We start from the raw sequence: 27,542 nt of genomic DNA, 5'->3' as shown, positions 1-27,542 counted from the left end.
TTTGTTATCAAAATTCCAAGGTATTTAATATATTCTTCCTTCCAAACAAAAGGGAATGTTTTAAATAAACCTTTTGTACAGTGTATATTTAGTGGAAGAATCTCTGATTTATTCCAATTAATTTTATATCCTGAAAAATTTCCAAATTTCTCAATCAATTCAAGTAGATGTGGAATGGTGGATTCTGGATTCTTCAGATATAGTAATAAATCATCTGCATAAGCAGATATCTTATATTCCTTATCTGAATGAGGTATACCCTGTATCTCCTTAGCTTGTTGGATAGCCAATATTAAGGGTTCTAAAACAATATCAAACAGCAAAGGGGATAAGGGACATCCTTGTCTAACTCCTCTCTGTAGATTAAATTTTTCTGAAAACGTATTATTAATATATAGTCTAGCAGAGGGGGAGCTGTACATTGTTTGTATCATTTGTATAAATCCAGGACCTATACCAAACCATTCCATTGCTTGATACATAAAAGGCCATTCTACTCTATCAAAGGCCTTTTCTGCATCTAATGAAATTGCAAAAGTAGGTTCATTCATTTTCTTTGTTAAATATAACATATGGAATGTTAATCTGGTATTGTGAGATGAATGTCTTTGAGCAACGAATCCTGTTTGATGCATACCTATTATATGGGGGAGAGCTTTAGCTAATCTTAGCGCAAGTATTTTTGCTAATAATTTTCCATCTACATTTATTAAAGATATTGGTCTATAGTTTGAGACCAAAGTGGGATCTTTATTGGACTTTGGCAAAACAATAGTCAAAGATTCTGCTATAGTGCCTTTAATACAACCTTTATTGAGCTGATATTGATAAAGATTTAATAAATAGGGTAATAAAAAATTTTGAAATGTTTTATAAAATTCCACTGTATATCCATCACCACCTGGAGCGGATCCAACTCTAAGGGACTTCAAAGCTGTTCCTAATTCTTTTAGTGATATTGGTTCTTCCAAACTTCGTTTTATATGTTCAGGAATTTTTGGACCCTCTAACATTTTTAAAAATTCAAAACCATCTTTTTCTTTATTTAGATAATTTTCGGAAGAATAAAGAGATTTATAAAATTTTAAGAATTGTTTTAAAATAGGTTCAATTTGTGTATATGTATTTCCATTTTCATCTTTTATTGCTATTAATTTTGTTTTTCTTTTTTTCGCTTTAAGATAATTTGCCAATATTCTTCCTGATTTGTTTGAATTACCATAGTACAATGTTTGTTGAGAAAATAAATCTTTCCTAATCATCTTAGATGAGATCTCATTATATTTACCTTTTAATTTTAATAATTCTTGTTGAATAGAATATTCCCATTTTTCTATAAGTTTTGATTCTAAATTTTTAATCTCTTTTTCTAAGATTAAAAATTGTTTTTTAATTTGTTTTTTTAGAAAAGCCGAATAAGAAATTATTTGTCCTCTAATTGATGCCTTAAAAGCATCCCATAAAATTTCTCTGTTAATATCATCATTATCATTTATTTGAAAAAATTCTTTCATTTTTGTTAGGAGATTTTCACAAAAGTTTTGGTCAACCAACAATGTATTATCCATTTTCCAAATTGGTCTGTTATTATTTTGATCTGTAGTTTTAATTTTGATCCACACTCCACCATGGTCAGATAGAATTATTGGATCAATGGCTGCTTGTGTCACTTGATGTGCAAGATGATTTGAAGTAAAGATATAATCTATTCTTGAAAAGGAATTGTGAACATGAGAACAGAAAGAAAATTCCCGACCATCAAAATGAAGTATTCTCCATATATCTATTAAATCACAAGATTGAATCAAATTATCTAGTCCCATAGATTTCATAACTCTACTTGGGTTTTTATCTAATAAAGGATCCATTACAGCATTGAAGTCCCCTGCTACTATAAGATTTGAAGTAGCCAGTGGTATGATCAGTTGTTGAAGAGTTTTAAAGAATTCATTTTGGTTCGAATTAGGGGCGTATATATTGATTAACGTCATGGTAGTATTTCCCATATTCATTTCCACCATTATCCATCTTCCATGAATATCTGAAGCTTTTAGTTTAAATGAAGCAGAGCATTTTTTATTAATTAAAATAGCAACACCTGCTTTTTTCCCTATAGCTGGTGAGAAAAAACACTGTTTGACCCAGCCTCCTTCTAGCTTACTAGATTCTATATGTGAGAGGTGGGTCTCTTGTATAAGGCATATATCTGCATCTTGCCTTTTTAAAAATGATAGTGCTTTTTTCCTTTTTATCATATGATTTAGACCGTTAACATTTAAAGACATAATTTTAATATCCATTTATTTTTAAATTTTCAGGTATTAAATTATGTATATTTTCCCAATGTTTTAAGTATTTCATTTCTCTTTTTTCCTTTACACCCATGATTACCTTATATATTTCCTTATTATTCCCTCCCATCCCTCTTATCCCTCCCTTCCCCCCCTTTTTAATTACGAGTGTATATTGAAAATTATATGTATTATATATTTATCACTTGATGTAAGAAATTTAAAATGAATAAAGAACTTAAAAAAAAAAAAAAATGATTTATACATAAAAGAAGGCAGGAACACAAAAACATGATGGCAGATAAAGGACAAATAGCCCATCCAGTCTGCCCATCCACAGTAACCATTATCTCTTCCTCTCCCAAGACTTCTTATATTCAGACACAGTCTTTGTCTCTACCACTTCTTCCGTGAGACTGTTCCACACATCTACCACCCTTTCAGTGAAAAAAAAAAGTATTTCCTTAGATTACTCCTGAACCTATCACCTCTTAACTTCATCCTATGTCCTCTCATTCCAGAGCTTCCATTCAAGCAAAAGAGACTCAATTCATGCTCATTTACACCATGTATATGTTTAAATGTCTCTATCATATCTCCCCTCTCCCGCCTTTCCTCTAAAGTATACTTTTTTTTTTAAAATTCTTTATTCATTTTTAAACTTTCATCAAGTGTACAAAAATTCATAATAAACACAATTAATTTTGAGCACTTGAACATCTTATCATTATAACTTATAAGTACAAATGTAACCCTCTCCCCACCTTCCCTCAAAGCCCCTTAATCATTATAAGATCATATAAAGTATACATATTGAGATCTTTAAGTCTGTCCCCATATGCCTTCTGACGAAGACCACGCACCATTTTAGTAGCCTTCCTGAGAATCGACTCCATCCTTTTTATATCTTTTTGAAGATGTGGCCTCCAGAATTGTACACAATATTCTAAATGAGGTCTCACCAAAGTCTTATACAGAGGCATCAATGCTTTCTTTTTCCTAGCATTCTTCTAGTTTTCGCAATCACCTTTTCAACCTTTTTGGCCACCTTAAGATCATCACATAGAATCACACCCAAATCCCGCTCTTCTGTCATACATATAAGATCTTCACCCCCTAAACTGTACAGTTCCTTTGGGTTTTTGCAGTCCAAATGCATGACCTCACATTTCATTGCATTAAACTTTAGCTGCCAAATTTCAGACCATTCTTCAAGCTTCGTTAGATATTTCTTCATATTATTCACACCATCCGGGGTGTCTACTCTATGGCAGATTTTGGTATCATCCGCAGAGGCAAATTTTACCTGATACGGTCTCCAAAACTGAACACAATACTCCAAGTGGGGCCTTACCAATGACTTGTACAGGGGCATCAACACCTTCTTCCTTCTACTGGCTACACCTCTTTTTATACAGCCCAGCATCCTTCTGGCAGCAGCCACCGCCTTGTCACACTGATTTTTTCACCTTTAGATCTTTGGACCCTATCACCCCAAGGTCCCTCTCCCTGTCCGTGCATATCAGCTTCTCACCTCCCAGCATATACGGTCCCCAATTGCATTACTCTGCATTTCTTTGCATTGAATTTTAGTTGCCAGGCATTAGACCATTCCTCTAACTTTTGCAGATCCCTTTTCATATTTTCCACTCCCTCTTTGGTGTCTACTCTGTTACAAATCTTGGTATCATCTGCAAAATTTGTAACAGAGTAGACACCGAAGAGGGAGTGGAAAATATGGAGGCATCCAAAGGCTCAATCGGGGAACGCACATGCCCGGACATAACCAGATTCAAAACCCAAGAGGGAACAGACGGTTGCATGGGAGGCTTGAGCAACTTGGCCTCCTGCAAGAAGCGAATGATATCAGGAATGGCAGTCAGACGCTGACCCTGTAATAATCCACGAAAGGCTGAAAGGGCCGCAAGCTGAACCCGGAGAGAAGTCCAAGCCAGGCCCCTGTCCAGGCCATCTTGCAAGAACTCTAAGATGTTAGGCAGGGAAGCGCGAAAAGCAACCACTCTTCGCACCTTACATCACTCTTCAAATGTACGCCAAACTCGCACATAAGCCCGAGTAGTGGAAAGTCTGCGGGACCCCAAGAGAGTGGAGATCACTTTGTCTGAATTCCCCTTCTTACCTAGGCGATTCCTAGGCCTGACCGTCTCTGTGACGACTGAAGAAGCGGGGAGTTTTGGCGTTTATTCCTGTGGCCATCAGGTCCATTAGGGGCTGACCCCAAGACTGCACTATCAACTGAAAAGCCATGTGGCTTAGACACCACTGTCCGGGATCTAACATGTGACGATTGAGGAAGTCCACTTGAACATTCTGCACTCCGGTTATGTGGGAAGCCGAGATGTCCTGAAGATGCGACTGTGCCCAGAGCATGAGCACAGCCACCTCCTGCGCTACCTGAGTGCTCTTGGTGCCCCCGACGAGTGACAAAGTCTACCGCCGTGGCAATGTCTGACAGAACTCAGACCGATTTGCCTGACAAGAAGGAGTGGAAGGCTAACAGCGCCAGACGGATGGCTCTGGTTTCCAGAACACTGATCGACCAGGACGCCTCCTCCGTGGACCAGGTGCCCTGAGGTGAGTGACCTAGACACTGAGCTCCCCAACTGAGAAGACTGTCATCCGTGAGAAGCACCGTCCACTGTGGCTGATCCAGCCTCATCCCTTGAACAAGATGGGAGGTCTGGAGCCACAAATGAAGACTGGAGCGAGCCAAGCCCATCAGAGGAACAGGATGATCTAGACTGAGGGTCTGGGGCGATTACCTTCGAAGCAGGGCATACTGAAGAGGACGCATGTGGGCCTGAGCCCACCTCACCACGTCGGGAAGCCACCATTGATCCCAAGACTTGAAGGAAATCCTGCGCTCAAGGACACCGGGACGCCACAAGCAGGCAAATTTGAGAGTGTAATTTCCTTACCCGGGCCTCTGAGAGCAAGACCTTCCCCAAGAAGGTGTCGAACATCACATCAAGATACTCCAGGCGCTGTGAGGGGGAGGGGTCAACCGGTTCTTGGCAAGGTTTTCAACTCATTCCAGCGACTGCAGGAACTCCACCACCCAAGCCGTGACCCGGGTGCTCTCCTGGAAGGATTTTGCGCGAATCAACTAATCATCCAGGTAAGGATGCAGCAGAATGCCCTCTGTCAGCAAGGCCGCTGCGATGACCACCATAACCTTGGTGAACGTCCAGGGAAACATGGCCAGACCAAAAGGAAGCACACAGAACTGAAAGTACTGGCCCAAGATTGCAAAATTAAGAAAGCGCTTATGGGAAGTCTAGATTGGAACATGCAAGGAGGCCTCCGTCAGGTCGAGAGAGGCTAAATACTCCTGGATGAAATGCCAGAATCACATATCGCAGTGTCTCCAAGCGAGAAGACAGAACTCTGAGAGCCTTGTAGACCCCCTGGAAATCTAAGATGGGCCGAAACTACCCCATTTTCTTGGGCACCACAAAGTAAATTGAGTACCTATCAGTGCAACATGCCTGAGGGGGAAGCAGACCAACAGCTCATAGATCTAGCAATATTTTAAGGATCTGGCGAAAAACTTACGACTTCCACGCAAGGAGAAGCAAGAAATTGATCTGGCAGGGAATGAGCAAACTGCAGAGCAGAACCATCCTGAATCACCTCCAGCTGAGCACCCACCAGAATCAGAGGGGGCACGGGCACAGAGTCATTGGGCAGGACGGTCAGCGGGGGAACCGGCAGAGGGATTACCAGCCTCCTGACGGGCCCGACAGGACTGCATTCGCTGAAAGAAACGACCCCTGGCAAAATCAGAGGTTGGGTAGGGAGCAATCCTACGCTCAGGGTGGTACCTGCAGAAATTTTGCGGACTCCCCCGAGCAGTGCCACCTCAAACAGCCTGGCAAGCACTATCTGCAGGCAGGGAGGGCACATTCGAGTCTGTCAAAGTGTGAACTAACCAGTCCAAAACCTCTGGAAAGTAACAACAAGGACCCCCAAAAAAGAAAATTTAGAGTTTAGTGATGGACACCGCATCTGTCAACCAAGCCCGAAGCCAGAAGGTCTGACACACAGCTATGGATTTGGCAGACGTCCGCAAGAAGTCATAGAGGGCGTCTGAGAGGAAAGAGGCAGCCATCTGAATCTTCGCCACCTCCTGACCAGCAAACTCACTGTCAAGAACCGGCTCAACCCACTGAAACAAAGCATAAGCCACCAATCCCACACAAATAGCTGCCTGGACCCCCAAGGCAGATACATCAAAATTCTGTTTAAAAATGGTCTCCAACTTACGCTCTTCAGTGTCTGTTAAGACAGAACTGCCCTCGATGGGCACAGTATGCTGTGTAGCAATAGCTCAAACAACAAGTCCTCGTCCGAAGCGGGCGCCTGGACGAGGGAGGAGGAGGGGGAGACGCAAAAAGAATCAAGGGGTCAAAACATCAGGAGGCGCAGAGAGAACAAATCCCCAAGACCCCCTGGACACAAGTAGGACCCCCGGATGCCAGAAAATATGCTTGACACAAAGCAAAAAGAAAATGAGGAGGGGGAGGATAAAACCCTGACGGCCCCATGGGACTCCTTGCCTCAGCAGGAGACCCTGCTGTAACCTGTCCCTGTTATGTCAAAACAGAGAGAAGGCTAAATACAAGATGGAGAGGCTAACTGAGGAAAAAAGGCAAAAACGTGCCAAAAATAGCCCCTGCAGGGCCTGTAGCAGTTGAGGACTGAATTGTCCCAGCAGCTAAAGCAGGCAAAAGCCGGCATCAGCTGAGAGAAAAAACAGCTAACAGGAAATCCCAAGCAGCACCGGCTGAGGAAATTTCTCCGTGGGCAGCAGGAAAAGACCGGGCTTCCCTGCATAGCTCTGCCAGCTCGTGAGGCACTAGTGGTGGGGAGCCGTGGACACCGGAAACCGCTGCCGATGAGACTCATCCACTGCACCGGCCTGAACAGTTGTTTTTAGGCCTGCCACTAGTGCCTTGCGTCTGGCCAAATTGTGCACCTCTTCCCCTGAGAAGTACTCAATTGCTCCATACGTGACCTAGCAGAAAGAAAAGTGCCGGGTTAGTTGAAAAATACAGTAATTCACAGCATATTTAAAGGGAAAGCATGCACTGCCTCAGGATTTTGGTTTTTTTCACAGAACGGACTCCACTGGCTCTCTGAATAATATGCCTTTCCATCAGGGGGTAAGGCTTACTGTTGAGGCACCTCTAGAAAAAAAATAGGGAGGTGGAGGAAAGGGGAGGGAGGAACCACGCTCGAGACTCACCTGGTTTGACACCCCTGAGGTCGGACGGATCCCCAAACAGGGTCCACCCAAGCTCAATCCGGCAACAAAGAGAACAAAAATTCCTAAACAAATTCCAGCAGCCCTACTAAGGGAGATGGGTACAGCTCACCACACCTGCTGGAGACTGAGAGAAGACTGAGGTAATTAGGGAGGGGTCACATGATATGTACAGTTCCAAAGTTTTGTCTCAGTCCCCACCTGCTGGTCATGATGAGATACAATGCTCTCCCGAGATTCACGGGGGTTCTATTCCAGGAACCCCCGTGAATCTCGAAAAGCTGCGAATACGGTTTTTCATGGGGAAGCCTGAAGAGGGCAGCGGGAGAGGGCAGCAGGAGAGCAGCCGGAGCGCCGCGAGTGCAGGAAATCACTCATGGTTCGCTCCGACCGCCTCTTCCTGCACGAAGTCGGGCCTTATCCAATCAGGAACTGCTTTGACATGCAGCTCCAGATTGGATAAGGCCCGACTTCGTGCAGGAAAAGGCGGTCGGAGCGAACTGCGAGTGATTTCCTGCACTTGCAGCGCTCCGGCTGCTCTCTCCTGCCTCTCCCGCTGCCCTCTCCTTGTCGGGGGTTTGCGCTCTGAAAATATTGCGAATGACCGCGAACAGCCGACCGTGAACAACCGGGGGAACACTGTATATACCTGCTTGTAAGATCCTATACCAGTCTGGAGAGTGCTAAAGAATTATCATTTATTAAAATTTGCTAAGACTGAAGGTTTGCTTAGAGAGGCCAACACACTTACACCAGCACTGACAGGAAGGGAAAGTGGGAAGTCTACACTGGTCTTATAATCTTGGCCAGCCATTACTTTCTATTCTTTTACAGGCAGAATGGAAGGGAATGTACATACCAAATTAAGCTTTTTGCTTAGTCCTCGGAAATTACTCTTCTTGGCTAAAGATGAAAAAGCATCACTTAACTTCCCTGGAAATTAAAAAGGAAAAGGAAAATACATTTGATTCATATTTGTGTTCCATTCTAAGTCTAAAAGGTACTCCTGGATGAAACATAGCACTAGTGTTTTATAATGCCTCCAAAACTATGTCATTTCACCCAATGTATGCAGAAATACTCCGATCAGACCGCCTCAGACTTCAGTAGCCCTAGTTTTTCAACCAGACAAGTGTTCTTTGATTGACACAGCATCTTACAGCATCTCATCACTTGTACGCCTAAAGCTTAGGCTGCTAGATACTAGAACAAATCAATCTTACTTCGATTTAGCTTGCAGGACTTTCTCAGAAAATCGCATATATTCTATTTGAGATTCTATGTATAATTTTATGCCTTTATTATAAAAAAAGTTTTACTTTTTTTTCATCCTTCAGAATTGATACAAGAAGTGAATAACAGCATTAATCGCATCCACTATTCTAATTAGGAGGTCAGTTTTTACAAAGCATTCTATAAGGGTAAAAAATGTTTCTTCTATGTTATTTGACTGAAAAGTGCCGTCTCTCAACATGGCTAAAAGTCTGTGTGTCCTACAATGTGCAAATCTTTAGTCGCACTCCCAGGGACATGCCTGGTTTTGGGGAAAGACTGCATTTTCAACTTTTCCTTCATACTTTTCAAAAAAGATTCTACTCATACAGACATTTAAATACTTGAAAGGTATTAATATAGAGCCAAATATTTTCTAGAGAAAGGAAAATGGTAAAACTAGAAGACATAAATTGAGGTTGCAGGATGGTAGACTTCAGTGTAATGTTAGGAAATTCTTTTTCACAGAGGGTAGATGATTTCTGTCAAGCAAAGTTGCTTACCTGAAACAGGTGTTCTCCGTAGACAGCAGAGGAATGCAGCCCCACTTGATGGTGAAGTCCCTGGACTGAGCTTGTCTCATGGAACTCTCCCCTAGCTACAGTATATATATTTTTTTCCATCTACAGGTTCACGTGCAGCTACCTTGTCTGTGAAGCTCCACCCCCGTAGCCTGTCAGTATGTCTCCATTTCATTAATTAAGCTATATGGGGATGGAGGGTGGGCAAGTGTGGCTGCATTCCCCTGCTGTTTATGGAGAACATCTGTTACATGTAAGCAACTTTGCTTTCTCCGATAGACAAGCAGGGTAATGCAGCCCTACTTGATGGTGAGTCACTAGCCTTAACAAGAAAATGGGAGAAGGCAAATCAAAAGATTTTTGTTGTTTTTGGGTGTTTTTTTATATTTCGAAAATGGAAACAAATGCAAAGAATGGATTGTCCAAATTAAACGACTTATGCTGAACTTTGGTCTAAACCATGGATCTCAAGTCCCTCCTTGAGGGCCGCATTCCAGTCGGGTTTTCAGGATTTCCCCAATGAATATGCATGAGATCTATGTGCCTGCACTGCTTTCAATGCATATTCATTGAGGAAATCCTGAAAACCCAACTGGATTGCGGCCCTCAAGGAGGGACTTTGAGACCCCTGGTCTTAACAATAATGCTTAGCAAACGTATGAACTAAAGACCAAGTTGCTACTTTGCAGATATCTTGTATGAGAACTGCTCTCAAGCTTGCAACTGATGAAGCTGTCACTCGTACTTGATGTGACCTGGAGGAGACATGGAAGCTTTCTTATAAGCAAAGAAATGCTGCAATTAGCAATACAAGACGATATAGTTTGTTTAGATAACCGGTGCTTGTAGTTCGCTAAGTCTTCTGGCCGAAATAAGGGCCACTAAAAAAGCTGTTTTCCATGTTAGGAACTGTAGTGTAGCAGATTCCAAGGGCTCAGAGAGATCCTTCATCAGCTGGTCCAAAACAATGTTGAGATCCCAGGCCGAAGGTGGCGTATGAAGTGGAGCTCGGAGATAGCACAGTTACTTACCATAACAGGTGTAATCCAGGGACAGCAGGGTGTCTCACTGATGAGTGACGTCACCGATGGAGCTCCGGTATGGACACTTGAAAAGTGAATTGCAACTTTAAGTTTAGAAAGTTCGTGGTTAGCTTGCACAGCGCATGCGCAAGTGCCTTCCCACCTGACGTAGGTAAGACTACAGGTCCAAGCACCGAGCCCTGCGGCACTCCACTGGTGACGCTCTTCCAGTCTGAGTATTGTCCATTTACCTACAGTCTCTGTTTCCTATGCTCCAGCCAGTTTTTAATCCACGTTTTTCACCCTCGATTCCATGTCTTGCAATTTTCCAAAGTAGTTGTTCATGTGGAACCTTGTTGAACGCCTTCTGAAAATCCAGATATACAATGTCGACCAGGTTGCCCTTGTCTATCTGCCTGTTTACCCCCTCGAAGAAACAAGATCTGCCTTTGTAGAAATCGTGCTAGCTGGTCCTTATCAGACAGTTTCCGTCAAGGTGATCAATGATGCAGTCCTTTATCAGCGCATCAGTGGGAGGACTGTGCAGAATCCAAAGCAGACTCTTTTGGAGGATGATCTGGGGGCAGGGTGTCAAAGTTGAGAGCTTAACCCTGACGAATGATGGTGAGGACCCAGAGATCTGATGTTATGAGTTCCCAGCGAGCAATGAAGAACTGAAGACGGCCTCCGATGGGCTGAGGCAAGGACTGCAGAATGGTGACGTTGGCTATGCTCTGAAGAAACACGTCAAAAAGGCTGTGTAGGCTTTTGGGGGGGCAGCCTGCTGTTTTTGCTGTTGACGTGATTGTTGCTGTCTCTGTTTCCTGGGTTGAGATGGAACAGGGGTCACAAGTTTTGCAGCAAACCTTCTCTGATAAGAAAAAGCTGGTCTGACGGGACGAGAAGGTGAAGTCTTCTTTTTTGGTTTGGCCAGAGTGTCCCATCTGGTCTCATGAGCAGACTGCTTTTGGGTAGCCGTGTCCATGGAGGCACCAAAAAGCTCATCCCCCAGACAAAGTGCACTGGCTAACCTGTCTTGTTGGTTGATATCTAGTTTAAAAATGCTTCATATAAAAGGAAAAGTGAAAATTGTAGTTGCCAGACCAGTTGTCTAACATAGCATTTTGCTATAGGCATTTGCCAAACCAATCCATAGCCTTGCCCTCTCTGCCAGGGGGTACAGAGGCGTAAACACTAGCCCCTGAAGATTTCTTTAAAGTTGATTCCACCAGGAGAGATTCATGTGGGAGCTGTGGTTTGTCAAACCCAGGGATAGGAACCACTCTATACAGAGAATCCAACTTGCGAAGAGCCACAGGGATGGTAAGTGGCGTTTCTAGATTTTTGTAGGTTTCCTGTAATATATCATGGAGGGGAAGCTTGAGGAGTTCCTTGGGTGGTTGATCGTAGTCCAAGGCATCCAGGAACTGTTTAGATCTTTTACAGTCAGCTTCCAAGGGAATGGACAAGGAGAAAGATGATTTTTCAGACACTAAAGGAGCCTCTTGAGAAGAGTGGCGAATGGATTGGTCATCTGAAGAGCCCTCCTCTCAGACAGAATAGGGTCTTGTTCAGAATCTCCCCAGAGGTCTGAATCCTGAGTTCTCCGGGGTCGGTGCCAAGCACTTGGTGTCGAAGGCTAGAGATGTTTTATTTTTTTTTTTTTAAACGTATTTTTATTAACAGTGGAAACACACCGCCCAATAGGGCAGATTAACAAACTTCTGTAAGTCACAAACAGTCCATTACAGGTGAAATGTCAAAGCAGAAACAAAGCCTCCCCCACGAATCCCCCCTCACAGGTACAATAGTCATACAAGCGTGAGAAACGTTGGTAGTAGGGGGGGGCAAAGGCCGAGAAGAACAACAATGATAAATAGACCGCCCATCATGGACAGCGATCTCCCACCGTATTTTTGTATATACCCTATCGATATTCCACAAAACCACACATAGCTCAGGATACCATTCGCATCCAACAACATCCACTCCACACTAACCGACCACTCATATCCCCAAACATCTCCCTTCCCTCCCCCCACCTACCCCCCTACCCCCCCCCCAGGGCACCCAGGAGTATCATAAAAAGAAAATGAAAGGAAATGAATGAAAGGTAGGGGTGTAGCAAGGGCCCAGCCAAGGTAGCGCATAAGACAGCCAGGCTAAATTAGGCGGGCTCCAGGTCCCCCTCCTGTTCTTGTGATGGCAACAGGTCCCGCAGCCTCTCCCACAAGCCAACGTAGTGCTGCTTAAGCACACTCAGCGATCTAGCATAAGATTGAATTTCAAACCGAGCCGTCTCCCGAAGCCTACTCCTCCATTGAGATATCGGGGGGGGTTCCGCGGCCATCCAAAAAGTTAAGATCAGCTTCTTAACTACGAGAACAACATTATAAAAAAATCTACATTGGGGTGTGGTGAAACCTTGATCCTGGAGAGAGGTCTGCAGACCCAGGAGAAGAAACCCATAGTCCCATTCAACCTCGCGCTGTACAGCCCTCTCCATTAGGGAGAGAGCCTCCCTCCAGACATTCAGTCGGGGGCATTCCAGGAAAGAATGGAGATATGTGCCTGCTCGAGTCTTGCACTTTACACATAAATCACTATCCCATAACCCCATGCGCGCCCCCCGCTGAGCCGTGAAATAGGCACGGTGAAGGATCTTAAACTGTAGTTCTTGAAAATCTGCAGATTTAGTATATGAGTATAGAGTAGCAAAGCAGGCCCCGAACTGTGGTTCAGAAATATCCTGTCCCAGGTCCCGAGCCCAGGAAGCGCGCACTGGAGAAAGTACCGACAGAGGGAGAGATGATTTGAGTATTCGATACCAGTGCGCGAGGGAATTGGTTACGGGCGGTGTGGCTGAAAAAAGGATGTCCAAGGGGCCCTTGTCCCAGACCCATTGTCTCCTCTGCGTTCAGCATCCCAGTAGTGACGTACTTGAAAGTAAAAAAACAAGTAATGTAGGGGAAGACCCCACGCGTCCCTTATTTGCTGAAAGGAGGGGAACCCGGCAGAGGGCAGCTCCAGTATATCCTCCATCATCCTACAGCCCCGAGCCGCCCACTGCTGAAAGACTGATCTACCCCAGCCCAGCTGAAACCTGGAATTGCCCCCCAGGTGGAGAAAGGGAGATGTGTCAGGTGATAGTTGCTGTCTGCGCCGCCACCAACGCCACGCCAGCCTAAACGGGCGCAGAAAACGGAAACAAACTAAATATCGTCTCCCAGGATCGTCCTGTCTGTGCAATATATTCATGAAGTGAAAAGGGGAGCTCCAGCCCTCTAGCCATCCCCGAGGGGAATAGCGAAAGCACCCTGTGTAACTCTCATGAATCCATCGAAAAAGGGACGCTACATTACAAAGCCGAATATCTGGGACATTTAGCCCCCCCAGTGATTTATCCAAGATAAGTTTGGACATCGCGATCCTAGGCATTCGGGATCTCCAAATGAATCGGGAGATTGTAGTTTTAAAAGCAAGTTCGTCCCGCCTGGTAAGCCACAGCGGCATAGTCTGTAGGGGATACAGGAGTTTCGGTACCAGAACCATTTTCACTAGAGCCACCCGTCCCAGGGCTCCCAACGGCAGTTCCTGCCAGGACTGACACAGCTGTCCAATCGCCTCAAGCGGGCGGCGAATATTTGCATTATAAAGTGTAGGCAGATCGGTGCTAAGATATATACCAAGATAGCGCATTGGTTTGTTCGTGGGTGCTATAGGCAACACCGCGTGCCACGGCTCCGCCCGGCGCCCTGTTAGCATCAGGAGTTCCGACTTGCTACAATTGACCTGTAAGCCCGACAATGCCCCAAAAGCTCGAATCACCGTCAAAGCTCTGGGCAGATGGATGGGGACCTGATCCATATAAAGTAAGATATCGTCCGCAAACAAGCTGATTTTACATTCCCGTCCCCGTACTACAATGCCCGTAAGAGTCTCATCCTGCCGGATCTTAGCCGCGAGCGGCTCAATGGCCAAAAGAAAAAGGAGTGGGGAAAGAGGGCAGCCCTGTCTCGTACCTCTCTGTAAGCCAAAATCCGCTGTAAGACCCCCATTGATAAGTAAGCGCGCCCTGGGATTGTGGTACAGAGCCGTCACCCAAGCCAGAAACTCTCCCTGGAAACCACCCCTACGCAAGACCCAGAAGAGATAGTCCCAAGAGATGCTATCAAAAGCTTTCTCCATGTCCAATCCCGCAACCGCCTCCTGGCCACCCCGGCCTACCCTGTCATGAATTGCCCCCAAGACCTTCATCAGGTTCATGGAGGCGTAGCGGCCCGGTACAAATCCGACCTGGTCGGGGTGAATGAGATCGGGAAGAAAACTATTCAAGCGCCGCGCCATAGTTGCGGCCAAGAGTTTAATATCCTGATCCAGGAGAGAAATTGGACGGAACGATCCCACCAGATCCGGGTCTTTACCCGGCTTTGGGAGCAGGACTATGTGGGCCATGTTATCCTGAAAGGAACCGCCCGTCCGCGCCACCTCGTTATACATTGCGCTCAAGGGCTGCGCTACAAGATCCTCAAGAATGCGATAGTATTCAGGGCCAAACCCATCCGGCCCGGGTGCCTTCGCCAGTTTGAGGGAACGAATGGTGGTTCGGAGTTCAGCCCCGGAGATGGGTTGGCTCAAAAAAGCAGCCTGGTCCTCCTCTAGGCGCGGTAATGATAAGCCCCTGAAAAAATCCCCGAGGGCAATCTCGTCCAGTGGGCGCCTACCATATAGGGTCTCATAATACTTAACAAACTGTTCCGCTATTTGGCTTTCCCCCTCGTGTCGTGTTCCCCTAGCGTCGCGGATGGAAGTAATGATTTGGCGTTTCTTATACGGTCTCACTAAGTTCGCCAGGAGTTTCCCGGTCTTACCCCCCCACCTATACATGTTATACCGTTGGAACGCAAGGGTTTGCTCCGCACGCTGATGGAGTAAGGTCTCTATACGTTCTCGTGTCGTCTTGTATTCCTGCCGGTCAGAGTCCGACAATGAGGCGATATGAGCCCTGCGGAATTGATGCAAACGTCGCGTGAGCGACAAGAGCTCCGCTCCCCGGGCCTTACGTTTAGCAGCCGTATATGCGATCACATGTCCCCTCAGAACTGCCTTAGAGGCATACCAATAAGTTACCGGTCCAATGTCAGGAGTGTCGTTAGTGGCCTGATAGTCTGCCCAGCGAGCTCTTAAAAATGTCCGAAATTCCTGATCATGATACAGGTGCAACGCCATTTTCCAAGAGGAAGCTTTGCCGCCTGCTGCGAGAGTCAAGGTGAGGTCCACGGTGGCGTGATCCGAGATCGTGGACTCCACTATTTCCGACTTAGCAGCCCGTGAGAACAGTCTTTGGTCAAGCAAAATGTAGTCCAGTCGGGCATACGCTTTATGGACATGTGAGTAAAAAGTAAAATCCGATTCGAACGGGTGTAGTGCCCGCCAGGCGTCCACCAGGCCTAAGTGCTGTGTCAAAAAGCCCACCCCCTTGTTGTCATGGTCTCTCAGGCTACCCCTAGGAGGTTTACAATCCACCCCTGGGTCTGCAGTGATATTCATATCCCCCCCCAGGATCACCTGATAGTCCGGGTAGGCTGATACCTGAGATAGAAGTGTGGAGAAAAATTTATGACAGTAAGTGTTTGGGGCGTATACGTTACAGAGCAACAGTTTTTGTCCCCATAGATCCCCCAGTGCAATGACATATCTCCCCTCCCGGTCAGTAAGTTGTTTATGCAGGACAAACGGCAACCGCTTGTGGATCAAGATAGCCACCCCCCGCCGGCGGCCCCCTGAAGTAGAGGAGTAAACATCCCCAACCCAATTTTTCCGCAATTTAGAGTGTTCAATCTGTGTTAGATGTGTTTCCTGCAGAAATGCCACATCCGCTTTCAGAGTTCGTAAGCTGGCAAGGATACGAGAGCGCTTTACTGGGGACCTGATGCCATCAACATTAAAAGTAACAACCCTTAGATCAGCCATATCGACTAGAGCGTAGCGGTGTGCTGCGTGAGAACCCAGGGAGCACCAGCCCCCCTACAACAGGAGAGGTCAGCCATTCTCCCCCAGCCAAACACAAGGTGAGCCTGCGCAGAATGAAGAAATAGGTACCGACGAAGCCTCCCAGCAGAGCCTCGCCGCCCTCGATAACCAGGTGCCCCCTACCCCAGCCCACCCATCCCCCATGCATCCCCCCCGCACAATCATCCCAGACTCAGACATGCCTTCCCCCTCACACGCCTCCCAACAGTCCCCCAACCCCCCTCCCCACCCCTCCTTATCCCCCCATGCTGATCCCTCCCCACCAGCATACAAACCCATATATATCCCCCAGCCTGCCCGGAGACCTCCCCCCCACCCCCAGAAAACACCCCCCTTGCTTATCAAACAAGTTCAAACAATTTCAAACAAGCACACAGTCCAGGAATATAACAGAAACCTAAGCAGAGAACAGATAAGTTGGTACCATCAAGTCCAGATCAAACTGTCCATCATGTCTGCAGTCTGCCCAAAAGATCGCCGAACTGTCCAGAGTAGCTGTCGCAGAGTATCGCCAGGTATGTCCCTCAGAAAGGGATGCGGCCGACAGGCATGCAGGAATCCATGTATTCACCTCCTCACCCAGGCCCGGCGCAACTAAACTCGGGGCATCCGAGCCCCGCCACCGGATCTATCCTGGAGGCCATCTCAAAACAGGAGTACAGGGCCACATCTCCAGGTTAGGAAAGGTCTCATATCCACACAGGGCACTTGAGCAGTGTACCGGGAAAACAGCCACTCCACCAGTCCAGCTCATAAAGGTCCCATCTCGACACGAATGAAAAGCAGATGTATGGTAAGAAAAGATCCCAATCAGGTACTTCTGGGCTGTATGGGTCGTCAGGCAGGCAAATTCGCCAGGAACGCCGTGGCTTCGTCACCGCTGTTGAAATTAAGGGTCTTACCGTCATGCCAGACCCTGAGCTTCGCAGGGTAAACCAGGGCAAATTTGATACCCCTGTTGTGAAGGTCCGTGCAGGATGGCGCCATGATCTTGCGTTGGGCCGCCACCCGCACCGAGTAATCATTGAACATGAGTACTCTTGAGCCTTTGTAGTCCAGGGCCCCCGCCTTTCTGTAAGCCCTTAGCAGTAATTCCTTTTCCCGCCAGTTCGTATAACGAGCTATGGCTGTCCTCGCCCTTCCCCCCTCCATGGGTCGGGTGCCAATACGGTGCGCTCGTTCGCAGGCAAAGGCCTCCGCACCACCAGTTAGCTGCAGAGTTTCTGGTAGCCACGTGCTGAAAATAGTATACAGTTCTTGCTCACCCACCGTCTCAGGGAGCCCGACCAGCCTCAAGTTGTTCCGGCGGCTCCTATTCTCCTGCTCCTCCAATGCGTCCTGTAGCTCCCGGGACGTTTTCTTAAGTTCTTCCACTTGGGCAGTCAGGCTGGAGCACGTGTCCTCCTGGTCGGACACCCGCTGCTCGACATCCGTCAAGCGTCGGCTGTGGGAATCAAACTTCTCATTCATTTCCTCCACAGCCGACTGGATCTTATTAAGTCTGTCCGCCAGCGCCGCCGTGACCGACCGTGTGATGTCCATTATCCAGTCTCCAGCGGGTATGGTAAAGGTAGCCGGCTCCGCCGCCATTTTGGAGGGGGTTAGCGAGGGCTTGTCCCGAGTGCTCTTTGCCGGTTTTACTGGCATACCCTGGTCCGGCGTGAATGCTCTGCGCTGCTAGTGCCGGGCGGAGAGTAAGTCCCCTTCCTGTGTGCTCGCGGCTCCGGTGGGGGTACAAAAAGCCGATTTTATCGCTGTTTTTAAGTCCGTGGGGCAGGAGCTCTCCTTCCGTGCGTCCGCTTAGACAGGCTGCATCACGTGACCCCGGCTAGAGATGTTTTAACTTCCTCAGTGCCTTTTCTGACCGCACCGACATTGTCTTGGGTGACATCTGGGCTGAAGATGACCGGTGTCGACGAATCATCGGTGTTGGCTCCTTAGTGAGACATGGCGGTATCAATGGAGACTCCTGTGCAGGTGCAACTGGTGTTGAGGGTTCAGACTGGACTGGCACCGGGGGAGTCAGTGTCTACCTGGATAGAGTTTGAGTCGGCACCAGCAGTTGGAACTGCTCAAGTAATTCCTCTTGTAGCAACTCGTGGATCTGGTGAGACTGGACTCATTTGAAGCACTGGTCTTTACTTAGGGGCCGCCGCGTGAGCGGACTGCTGGGCAGGGTGGACCATTGGTCTGACCCAGCAGCGGCAATTCTTATGTTCTTATGTTACTTAAGCGTAAGCACCGGTACCACTGGAATTTTTGCCGGTACCTTCGATGCAGCTCTACGCTCTGGCGATGAGGAGACCGATGTCGAAGCACTCACTGAGATAGGAGCAGAGCGTTTCTTGGGTCTCCTCGAGATTGACAGGACTTGACTCACTGCTCCTTTGACCTGAGGCCCAAGGGGGGTGGGGAAAGCTTTTTAGCCGGCTTACCCACTGAAGTGTGGGACACCGAAGATAGCTCCACCGATGTCGATTGGTGCGGTGTCAGTTTGGCCGGTGCCGCAGACATTGGCAACGGTGTCAAATCGCCCTCCACTGCGACACCTAAGAGGAGGCGTTGCTGAATAAGCCGGTTCTTGAGAGTCCTCTTCTGCAGAGACGAACAGCAGGAACAGGTTTCGGGACAGTGCTCGAGCCCCAAGCATTGGAGACACCAGCGATGCTGGTTAGTCACAGAAAGGGGGCGAGCACAACATCCACACTTTTTGAAATCCGTCTGCGGGTGGGACATTGAAGGGAAGACGGCCTCGGCTAAATTAAAATCCGAGGCCAAGGTGGTTGAACAGGCCCCGCCGGGTCGAACCCGCAAAAGGTAGAAAATAAAAATTTTTACTATTTTTTTTTGTTGCTACAAAGAACTTAACAAATAAAAGAAAAACAAAACTGACTGAAAAGAGATCAGTGAGAGCGAGAAGGCAGTAGAGAAAAAGTTTTAAAAGCCGTTGAAAAAGACGCGTCTTCTTAGCTCCGTGGAAACTAAAACTGAGGGACTGTGCGCCCTACATTGAGCGGGAAGGCACTCGCACATGCGCGGTTCGAGCTATCGCAAACTTTCTAAAGTCTTAAAGTGGCAATGCACTTTTAAAGTGGTCCGTACCGGGACTCCGTCGGTGACGTCACCCAAGTATGAGAATATGCTGCCTGCTTGTCCTGGGATAAATGGGAAATATGATTCAGATGTTCAAATACTTAAAAGGTATTAACGTAGTACAAAATCTTTTCCAGAGAAAGGAAAATGGTAAAACCAGAGGACATAATTTGAGGTCGCGGGATGGAAGACTCAAGAGCAATGTAAGGAAGTTCTTCTTTACAGAGAGGGTGGTGGATGCCTGGAATGTGCTCCCGAGGGAAAAGAAAACGGTGACAGAGTTCAAAAAAGCGTGAGATGAACACAGAGGATCTCGAATCAGAAAAAATTAAGGCCAGTTCTGGGCAGACTTGCACGGTCTATGTCCGTATATGGTCATTTGGTTGAGGATGGGCTGATGAGGGCTTTGATGGCTGGGATGGTTTGGATGGGCTGGAGTGAGCTTGATGGAGACTTCAGTAGATGGAACCTAAGGATAGTACCGAGCAGAGCTTTAGGTTCTGGCCCAGCAATAGCTAAGAAGAAGGAAGATTTAAATTAAGTCAGTAATTTAAAGAGTGCGTAGGGTTGGGCAGACTGGATGGACCATTCGGGTATTTATCTGCCATCATCTACTATGTGAAAACTACATCATCTACTATATCTAGGTGATGTTACTATACCATAGGTAGGCAATGGCGTTCCTCGAGAACCATAGGTCAGATCAGATAGATTTGCATCTCAAGGAGGCAGTGCATGCAAATCCTTCTCATATCTATTCATTGTGGATATCCTAAAAACCTGACCTGCCTGTGGCTCTCGAGGACTGGAATTGCCTACCCCTGACCCATACTATCATTTTTAATTACAGTGACAATCACTCTATTAGCAATATGTAAATGAAGAACTAGTGACTTTATTCACAGCTTCATTAACTGTGATAGGAAGAAAGAAAAGGAATCAAACACCCTTCTTTATCTTTACGGAGAGGGTGATGGATGTCTGGAATGCGCTCCCAAGAGAGGTGGTGGAGAGGAAAACAGTGACAGAGTTCAAGGAAGTGTGGGATGAACACAGAGGAGCTAGAATCAGAAAATAATAGTAAATATTGAAGAACTAAGGCCAGTACTGGGCAGACTTGTATGGTCTGTGTCTGTATATGGCCGTTTGGGGGAGGATGGACTGGGGAGGGCTTCAGTGGCTAGGATGGTGTAGATGGGCTGCAGTGAGTTTTGACAGAGACTTCAGTAGTTGGAACTTAAGCACAATACCGGGCAGAGCTTTGGATTCTTGCCCAGAAATAGCTAAGAAGAAATAAATAAATAAATTTAAATTGAATTTGGTTTGGCAAACTGGATGCACCATTAAGGTCTTTATCTGCCGTCATCTACTATGTTAAATACTGCAGACCCCACTTTCTCTTACCTGCTGCTTTGTCTGTCACCAATTTGCTCATCTTGCTCTCTACAGCAGTCAGGGTGTCTCCAGGCACCTGTTCTGTTAGCAAACCAACCCGTTTCAGATTATACAGAGTCAACAGATGTTCCGGCCCATAACTCTGTGGAAAGAAGGAGAGATTTGCACTCTTCTATAAATCTGTGAGGGGGGGATTATTTCCAACCCTGCTATTATCTAAGTGTAAAACAATAGTAAGAGAAGATAAACTCTAACTTCTATAAAAGTGAAAACTATTTGGAATAACTTCTGGGATAAAGTTCACTACTAACAACGTCCATTAAGTTCATTCCACAGCTTCACCAGAATTGTCGAGAGCAACAGACTCCTTTCTAACCCCAAAAACTTGAAATCATGATGTTGACATTCATTCATACTCTACAAGGTGAAACAACAAGAACACAATAAATATAGTGTAAAGGAAGATTGGCTTTGTCATCTATTTCTTCTGTAGCCCCTGTGGCATTGGTCTTCACCAGTTTTTAAGCCAGGGCCAGAACATGGCTGACCAACGGGCATTAATGACATCCATCCCCACCAGCCTGCCTTTAAACTTTTCATTGGAGGTATCCTTAATGAGGTAGGTTTTTCCAAATGAATGCTGTCTACTGAGAAATGCCTTGTCCTTCAAGCATGTGGCTATTCCCACCATCGTTTCCTCCTTTCTGTCATAAACCTGGGTAGAGAGGTAGAAAATAGTGGGAAAATCCCATCAGAAATGATGATGGGGACAGCCTCAGAGGTCTCCACTGGCCCCTAGTATTTGTAGTGAGGAACAAAGCCCTATGAAATCTCCACGCTTAGATGGAAATGAAAAAACCCCCAAACCTCTCCTAGTCATACAGTCCTCGCCAGCTCTAGCCCTCCTTACCTCTGTCGACATAATCCTTCCATCTCTCTCTCCTACCCACAGTAAAGAGCAGAGTTTCTTACCTTTGTTTGCTGCCTCCTCTGCTATCCTGTCTGCATCCTAAACCATGCAAGGCCCCATTATTTTGCTGGACTCACCTATCCTGTATAGGTCAGACTTCAAAATGAAGTTGGCAGAGAAGGAGACAGACAAGAGTTAAGAATTGCTGCTCACCTCTGGCTGGGAGGACAGAAAAGAGGATTGAAGTTTGGGGCCTCCAAAGCAAAAGGCTCAGGGCACTTGTTCCAATTCTCTCCCCTACCCCCATAGAGAGAGCCGTCCAAGCAGGGATCACCGGAGAGAAAAGGATGGATAACCTTCAGCTCACACTGAACATCAATATCATAATACATTCACCTGCAGGTACTGAGTCTTCAAGGAGCGATAATCTTTCGATATCAAACCTACAGGAATATCAAATACATAAATATTTTTGTTTAAAAAAACAGACCGTCTTAGATACATTTTTTTATGCAAACACTATTTTGTCCTGTGTGTTATGCATTAAGCAAGTGGATTTGCTCCACTGTATAGTTTACAATGCAATGGTTCCATTATATATTTGGGTGCAGTTAAGGCATTCAGCAACATCATTTCTGAAAGACAAAAACTGTTCCAGCATAAGATGAGGTGGTTTTAGACATTTTGTAAGCATTGTTGAGCTTATGATAGTGAAGCTGAGTCTGCTACATCTAGGTAGACAGGATCAGACTCAGCAAGTGGAAGGCAGCAGCAAACTGATTGGCCTGAAGTGGGAGACAGAAAGCAGTGGCACTCCTGTAGAAAGGAGAAAAGAGGAAACAATACTATGTTGGTCCAGGAAGGGGAGAAGGGACAGTGACTCCTCTAGCAAGGGGTGACAAGAGGGGCCAGCAAATTAAAAAGTCTCCTCCTTTGCCTGAATTCCCACATAACACCTATAATGAGGCAAATGAAAATAAAATCACGTTTCAAGTTTATTAAAAAAAAATAAAAATGGGGGAATACAAGTAATCTATAATTTTTTTTGATTTATAATTTCTTTATTTATTTTTAAACTTACTTCAAGTGCACAGTAAATATCAACCAAATAATCTTTAAAACAAACCAGATTAAAAAAAACAACAAGAAGCAGATGAAGACAAAAGCAAACATAAGTAAATATAAAAGGTTTGCATTTTGTTTATAAAGTAATATGTTTCAATGCTGGGTTCCAAGCATCTCATTTCTTGTATCATATGCAAGTTGGATAAACGACACTTCAGATAAAGGTTTGACATTTTACTCAGTTTTCTAGGTTAGCACAATAAAGACAAAAGCAAAAAATAAAAATAAAAAAATATATATATACTGTATATATATCTATATCTATCTATCTATCTATCTATCTATCTATCTATCTATATCTATATATCTATGCTGAAAATACTGTCCCCTGGCTCTGCTTTATGGGTATGGTTTTATATTTGATCTAATACGGTGCCATGAATTACTCACATAGCATGTTTGAAAAGATGTATTACATTTGCTAATTCTACTTATTAAGACAGCATTCTGCTTTGCTTCCCTACCAATTAGGGCTGACTTTTCATTTGAAAAGTTGCTGAACTAACAACAGTCTGATTGCATCATTTCTCAGCAAGAGGAACCCCCAGAAAACAACAGCAGCCAGCTAAGCAGATCAACAGACATGAAAAGCATCTGGTATTTCATTCTCCAGTGGTAACAGGATGCTATATTTACACTCTCCATCAGTGAACATGTAGGGCCATATTCTATAAATGGCGTCCCATTTGTAGGTGGCGATAGGCAACCTACTGCTGTCTAACCAGCCAATCTGGACGCACGTTTTTTTAAAAAAAAAAACCCAAAAACAAACAAGCCAACTTGTGGCAGCCTGCCTACACTGTTGCAGTTGAGGGAGATGCATTGGGATGCTCAAGCTTGCCCAATGCTAAGCGTGGTTTTGCCCAGAAGTAGCCTTAGCCAAACTTAAGTGGCCCTAGGCATCTCCCTAGGGCCGTGATAGGGCCTGAAATGTAGGCCATTGAAATGCTGACATACATTTCAATAAGACACGGCCGCTAAACTGATCGCAGCAAGGAAATCTCCCTGCCGTGATCAGCTGAGTGGCTGCAGTAGGGAACCCCCCGAGCCCCACCGCAATTCAGCCGGGCAGGAGGGATACCCACTCCATCCTGCCGGCACCCTTGAACCCCCATCTGGAACCCCCTCCTGTACCTTTAACAGGAAGGCCAGCTGGAGGGATACCCACTCCCTCCGGCTGGCCTGTCTCTTCAGAATGGTGGGACTTCCCCTACCCGGTGCATCCTAAGGTCCCTCTCCAGGCACCTAAGGTATCTGACCAATCAGAGTCTCAGGCCATTCCCAGTGCATCCCAGAATGCACTATAAAGGAGGCCTCAGCTAATATACTACAACCAAAGTTTTGGTCTCAGTCGCCACCTACTGGTCACAGTGAGATATTACCCATCAATAAAGAACTGAACCGGTCTAGAAAGCGATAAAGAAATGTCAGTTTTTGAAATCTGCAACATTGGTAACTTTATATTTTTACACAGTATGAAGGAAATACATGTCTATTTCTCCAGTGTTGCACTGCAGTCAGATTTCTCAGAGCTTCTATTTCTAGATAGAGCCTTAAATACAGAATAATAACTATCTGTATTCTGCAGGAGTCATAGAAGTGAAGTATTCTACTATGGGTGAATATTCAGCCCCTATGGTGGTCAATTAGTCCTGGATATTCAATGCCGGGCAATGTTCAGCCATTGGCATTGAATATCCAGGGCTAATTCATTAAATGCTGGCCCCCAGAGCTTATGCAGGTCCCAGCTGAATATCAGCCAGGATCTACATATGCAGATTACATTACATTACATATTTCTATTCCACCATTACCTTTCGGTTCAAAGCGGATTACAAAAAGAGTTATGGAAGAAGGGTTACAACGTTAGATCAGAGAAGGTTTCCAAGAGAGAGAAAAGTAGGATCTGGGGTTAGGGAGGGGATGGTAAGAGGGGGGGTTAAGTTTTATCATGGTATTAAGCTTTATTAAGGGATTTCTTGAAGAGTACAGTTTTTAATTCCTTTCTGAACATCTTGTAGTCTGGGGTTGTTGTCAATAGGTTGGAGACTTGGTTGTCTATCTTCGCTGCCTGAGTGGCCAGTAGTCCGTTGTATAGTTTTTTCCGTTTTACTTCTTTGATTGGGGGGTAAGTGAATGGGGTGTGTGTTTTTCTATGCCTGGTAGAGGTGGTTTGGATGAGGCGGTCGTTTAGGTAGGTTGGGCTGTCTCCATTTATAGTTTTAAATAGTATACAGTAGAATTTAAATTGTATTCTTTCCTGGATTGGAAGCCAATGAGAATTGATGAATGCCTCAGTAATGTGATCATGTTTTTTCAATGAATAGACGAGTCTCAGAGCTGTATTCTGAATTGTCTGTAGTTGTTTAATCATTATTGCAGGGCAGGGGAAGAGATGCCACAAAATATATGCAATCAAATATTCAAGACATGAATACGAGCATAGCCGGTCAAGGAGGCCCAAAAAGGCTCCCAAATAAGCTGTAAATTACGTCCCTGAACAGAATCCATCTCAGGAATGTGCAAACATTCCATCTTTAATTGAAAAATCATCAACGATCGCCACTGCGACAATGTTGGGGGAGTAACAGCCATCCAATGAACCACGATTAATATATATATAGATAGATACTGTATTGCATTTTTGTTGGTTTTGAAACTCAAAGATTTAAAAAAAAAAAAAAAAAGATAGCCCGCACAACAGCGATTTCCAATGTACAATTTAGTACTACTTACACTACTTATTTCTATAGCACTACTAGTGCTGTACATTAAAACACAGAAGAGAGATATATAGCATAATAAGAAAGGTTCCCTGTGAAAATGTAGTACATTGTTGGAGTGAAAGGGAAACTCACCATTTTCTGTGATGGAAAGGAGACACAGCAGACGCAGGCTCTCAATAGGAGAAACCTAGGAAAGAAAAGATCTGTAATGTCTGTGCTTTGGACCTCAGTCTTCAACTGCTACCAATAATGGCCTAAAACTCTGCAACTAGCTAAGCATGGGAGAAGCCAAACTTAAGAGAAAGTATTTATAATATAAGGTATCTGCTTATGCAGATGACTTACTATTATATTTGAGGAATCCAGAATCTACCATTCCATATTTGCTAGAGTTGATTGAGAAATTTGGAAAGTTTTCCGGATATAAGATAAATTGGAATAAATCAGAAATTCTTCCATTAAATGTACATTGTACAAAAGGTTTATTCGATACTTTCTCTTTTGTTTGGAAGGAGGAGGCTATTAAATATCTGGGAATTTGGATTACAAAAACAGTGGATGAAACAATGAAAAGTAATGAAAAATGCATATTACAAAAGGTGACAGAAATGTGTGAGCAATGGAATCCTTTACATTTATCTAGGTGGGGAAGAGTACAAACTGTTAAAATGATGATTTTGCCTGTAGTTTGTTACCAAATGGGGATGATACCAGTTTTCTTTCAAGACTCTTTTTATAAAAAATTAAATAGGATTTTGACAAAATTTATTTGGCTTGATAAAAATCCCAGAATTGCTTTAGTGTTGTTGCAAAGGCCAATTGTGGAGGGCGGGGTAAAATTTCCCAATTTTTATAGGTACCATCAAGCCTATATCTTACGTCAAGGTATGTATTGGATCCTCCCAGAACCCACTGATAATATTCCAGACTGGTTCTGGTTAGAATGGAGACTTATGTTTCCCTTGCGTCTCAGTCACGTAGTTAGTATCAAAATGCCAAGGTTATATAAAGAGCATAGAATATTTATGGATACCTGGAAAACTCTAAGATATATAAGTAATCTAACTCCTATTCCAATAAGTAAATCAACAACTCAAACGATTTGGTTAAACCCCAAGATCAAAATTGGCGGTTTTAAAATCATCTGGAAACATTGGATGATAGCAGGTATTTGTATTTTGGATGATGTAATACAAAATGGTAAGTTGCTGGAGTTTTCACAATTGCAACATAAATTTGATATTAATAATTCACAATATTTTAGATGGTTGCAATTGAAGCAATACATTCAGGTAGGGTTCCCTGAATGGAAAAATCATACTAACTATCATAGTTTGGAATTCTTATGTTTCCAGATGGATTCAACAGATCATAAAGCCGCACAGTGGTATAAATTAATATCTGGATTTGTAAATAAAAAACCAAAAAATGGTCTTAGAGACATTTGGAGCATTGAGATAAAGCACCAAATTACTACATCTCAATGGCCACGACTTTTTAAAAAAAAACTTAAGAGGAGGCGTGGTTTGGAGCGCGCACGAAATGGCGGCTTAACCGCGGCGCTCTGCGTATCCAGGCAACAGACGGAATAAAAATAAAACTTTCACTTTGTCGGATCGAAATAAAAATAACATAAAACAACATCGGAAATGGCAAGCATGAAGCAGGGAAAATCTGAAAAGCCTTCAACATCGGGTATATCTGCAAAAAGAACAAAAGTAACTCCCCTGTCACCATCGAATGTGCCGTTCCCGATGGAAGCTGAAGAGCTCGCTGAAAAGACCGATATTATGACTGAGCTATTTAAAATAAAACTAATGCTGACTGAAAACTCTAATAAAATCTCTGAAGTTAAAGAAGAACTTCT

At 44.9% G+C, this 27,542-nt stretch overlaps 1 protein-coding gene across 3 annotated transcripts in view; it reads right to left on the bottom strand.

The window, feature by feature from the left end:
- The window catches only part of VPS33B (VPS33B late endosome and lysosome associated), a 153,794-nt gene that overhangs the window by 27,902 nt on the left and 98,350 nt on the right, over positions 1–27,542 (bottom strand). For all 3 annotated transcript variants that reach the window (XM_033919658.1, XM_033919660.1, XM_033919659.1), the window contains 4 exons: positions 25,808–25,862; positions 22,221–22,267; positions 20,924–21,056; positions 8,438–8,511 (listed from right to left, as the gene is read on the bottom strand). In XM_033919658.1, coding sequence (XP_033775549.1) covers positions 8,438–8,511; positions 20,924–21,056; positions 22,221–22,267; positions 25,808–25,862 — 309 coding nt within the window. The remainder of the gene's footprint in view (positions 1–8,437; positions 8,512–20,923; positions 21,057–22,220; positions 22,268–25,807; positions 25,863–27,542) is intronic.

The sequence above is a fragment of the Geotrypetes seraphini genome, chromosome 14, assembly GCF_902459505.1.
Source record: "Geotrypetes seraphini chromosome 14, aGeoSer1.1, whole genome shotgun sequence".
In the NCBI taxonomy this organism is placed as follows: Eukaryota; Metazoa; Chordata; class Amphibia; order Gymnophiona; family Dermophiidae; genus Geotrypetes; species Geotrypetes seraphini.
This window is presented reverse-complemented; position numbering and strand designations above follow the sequence as displayed.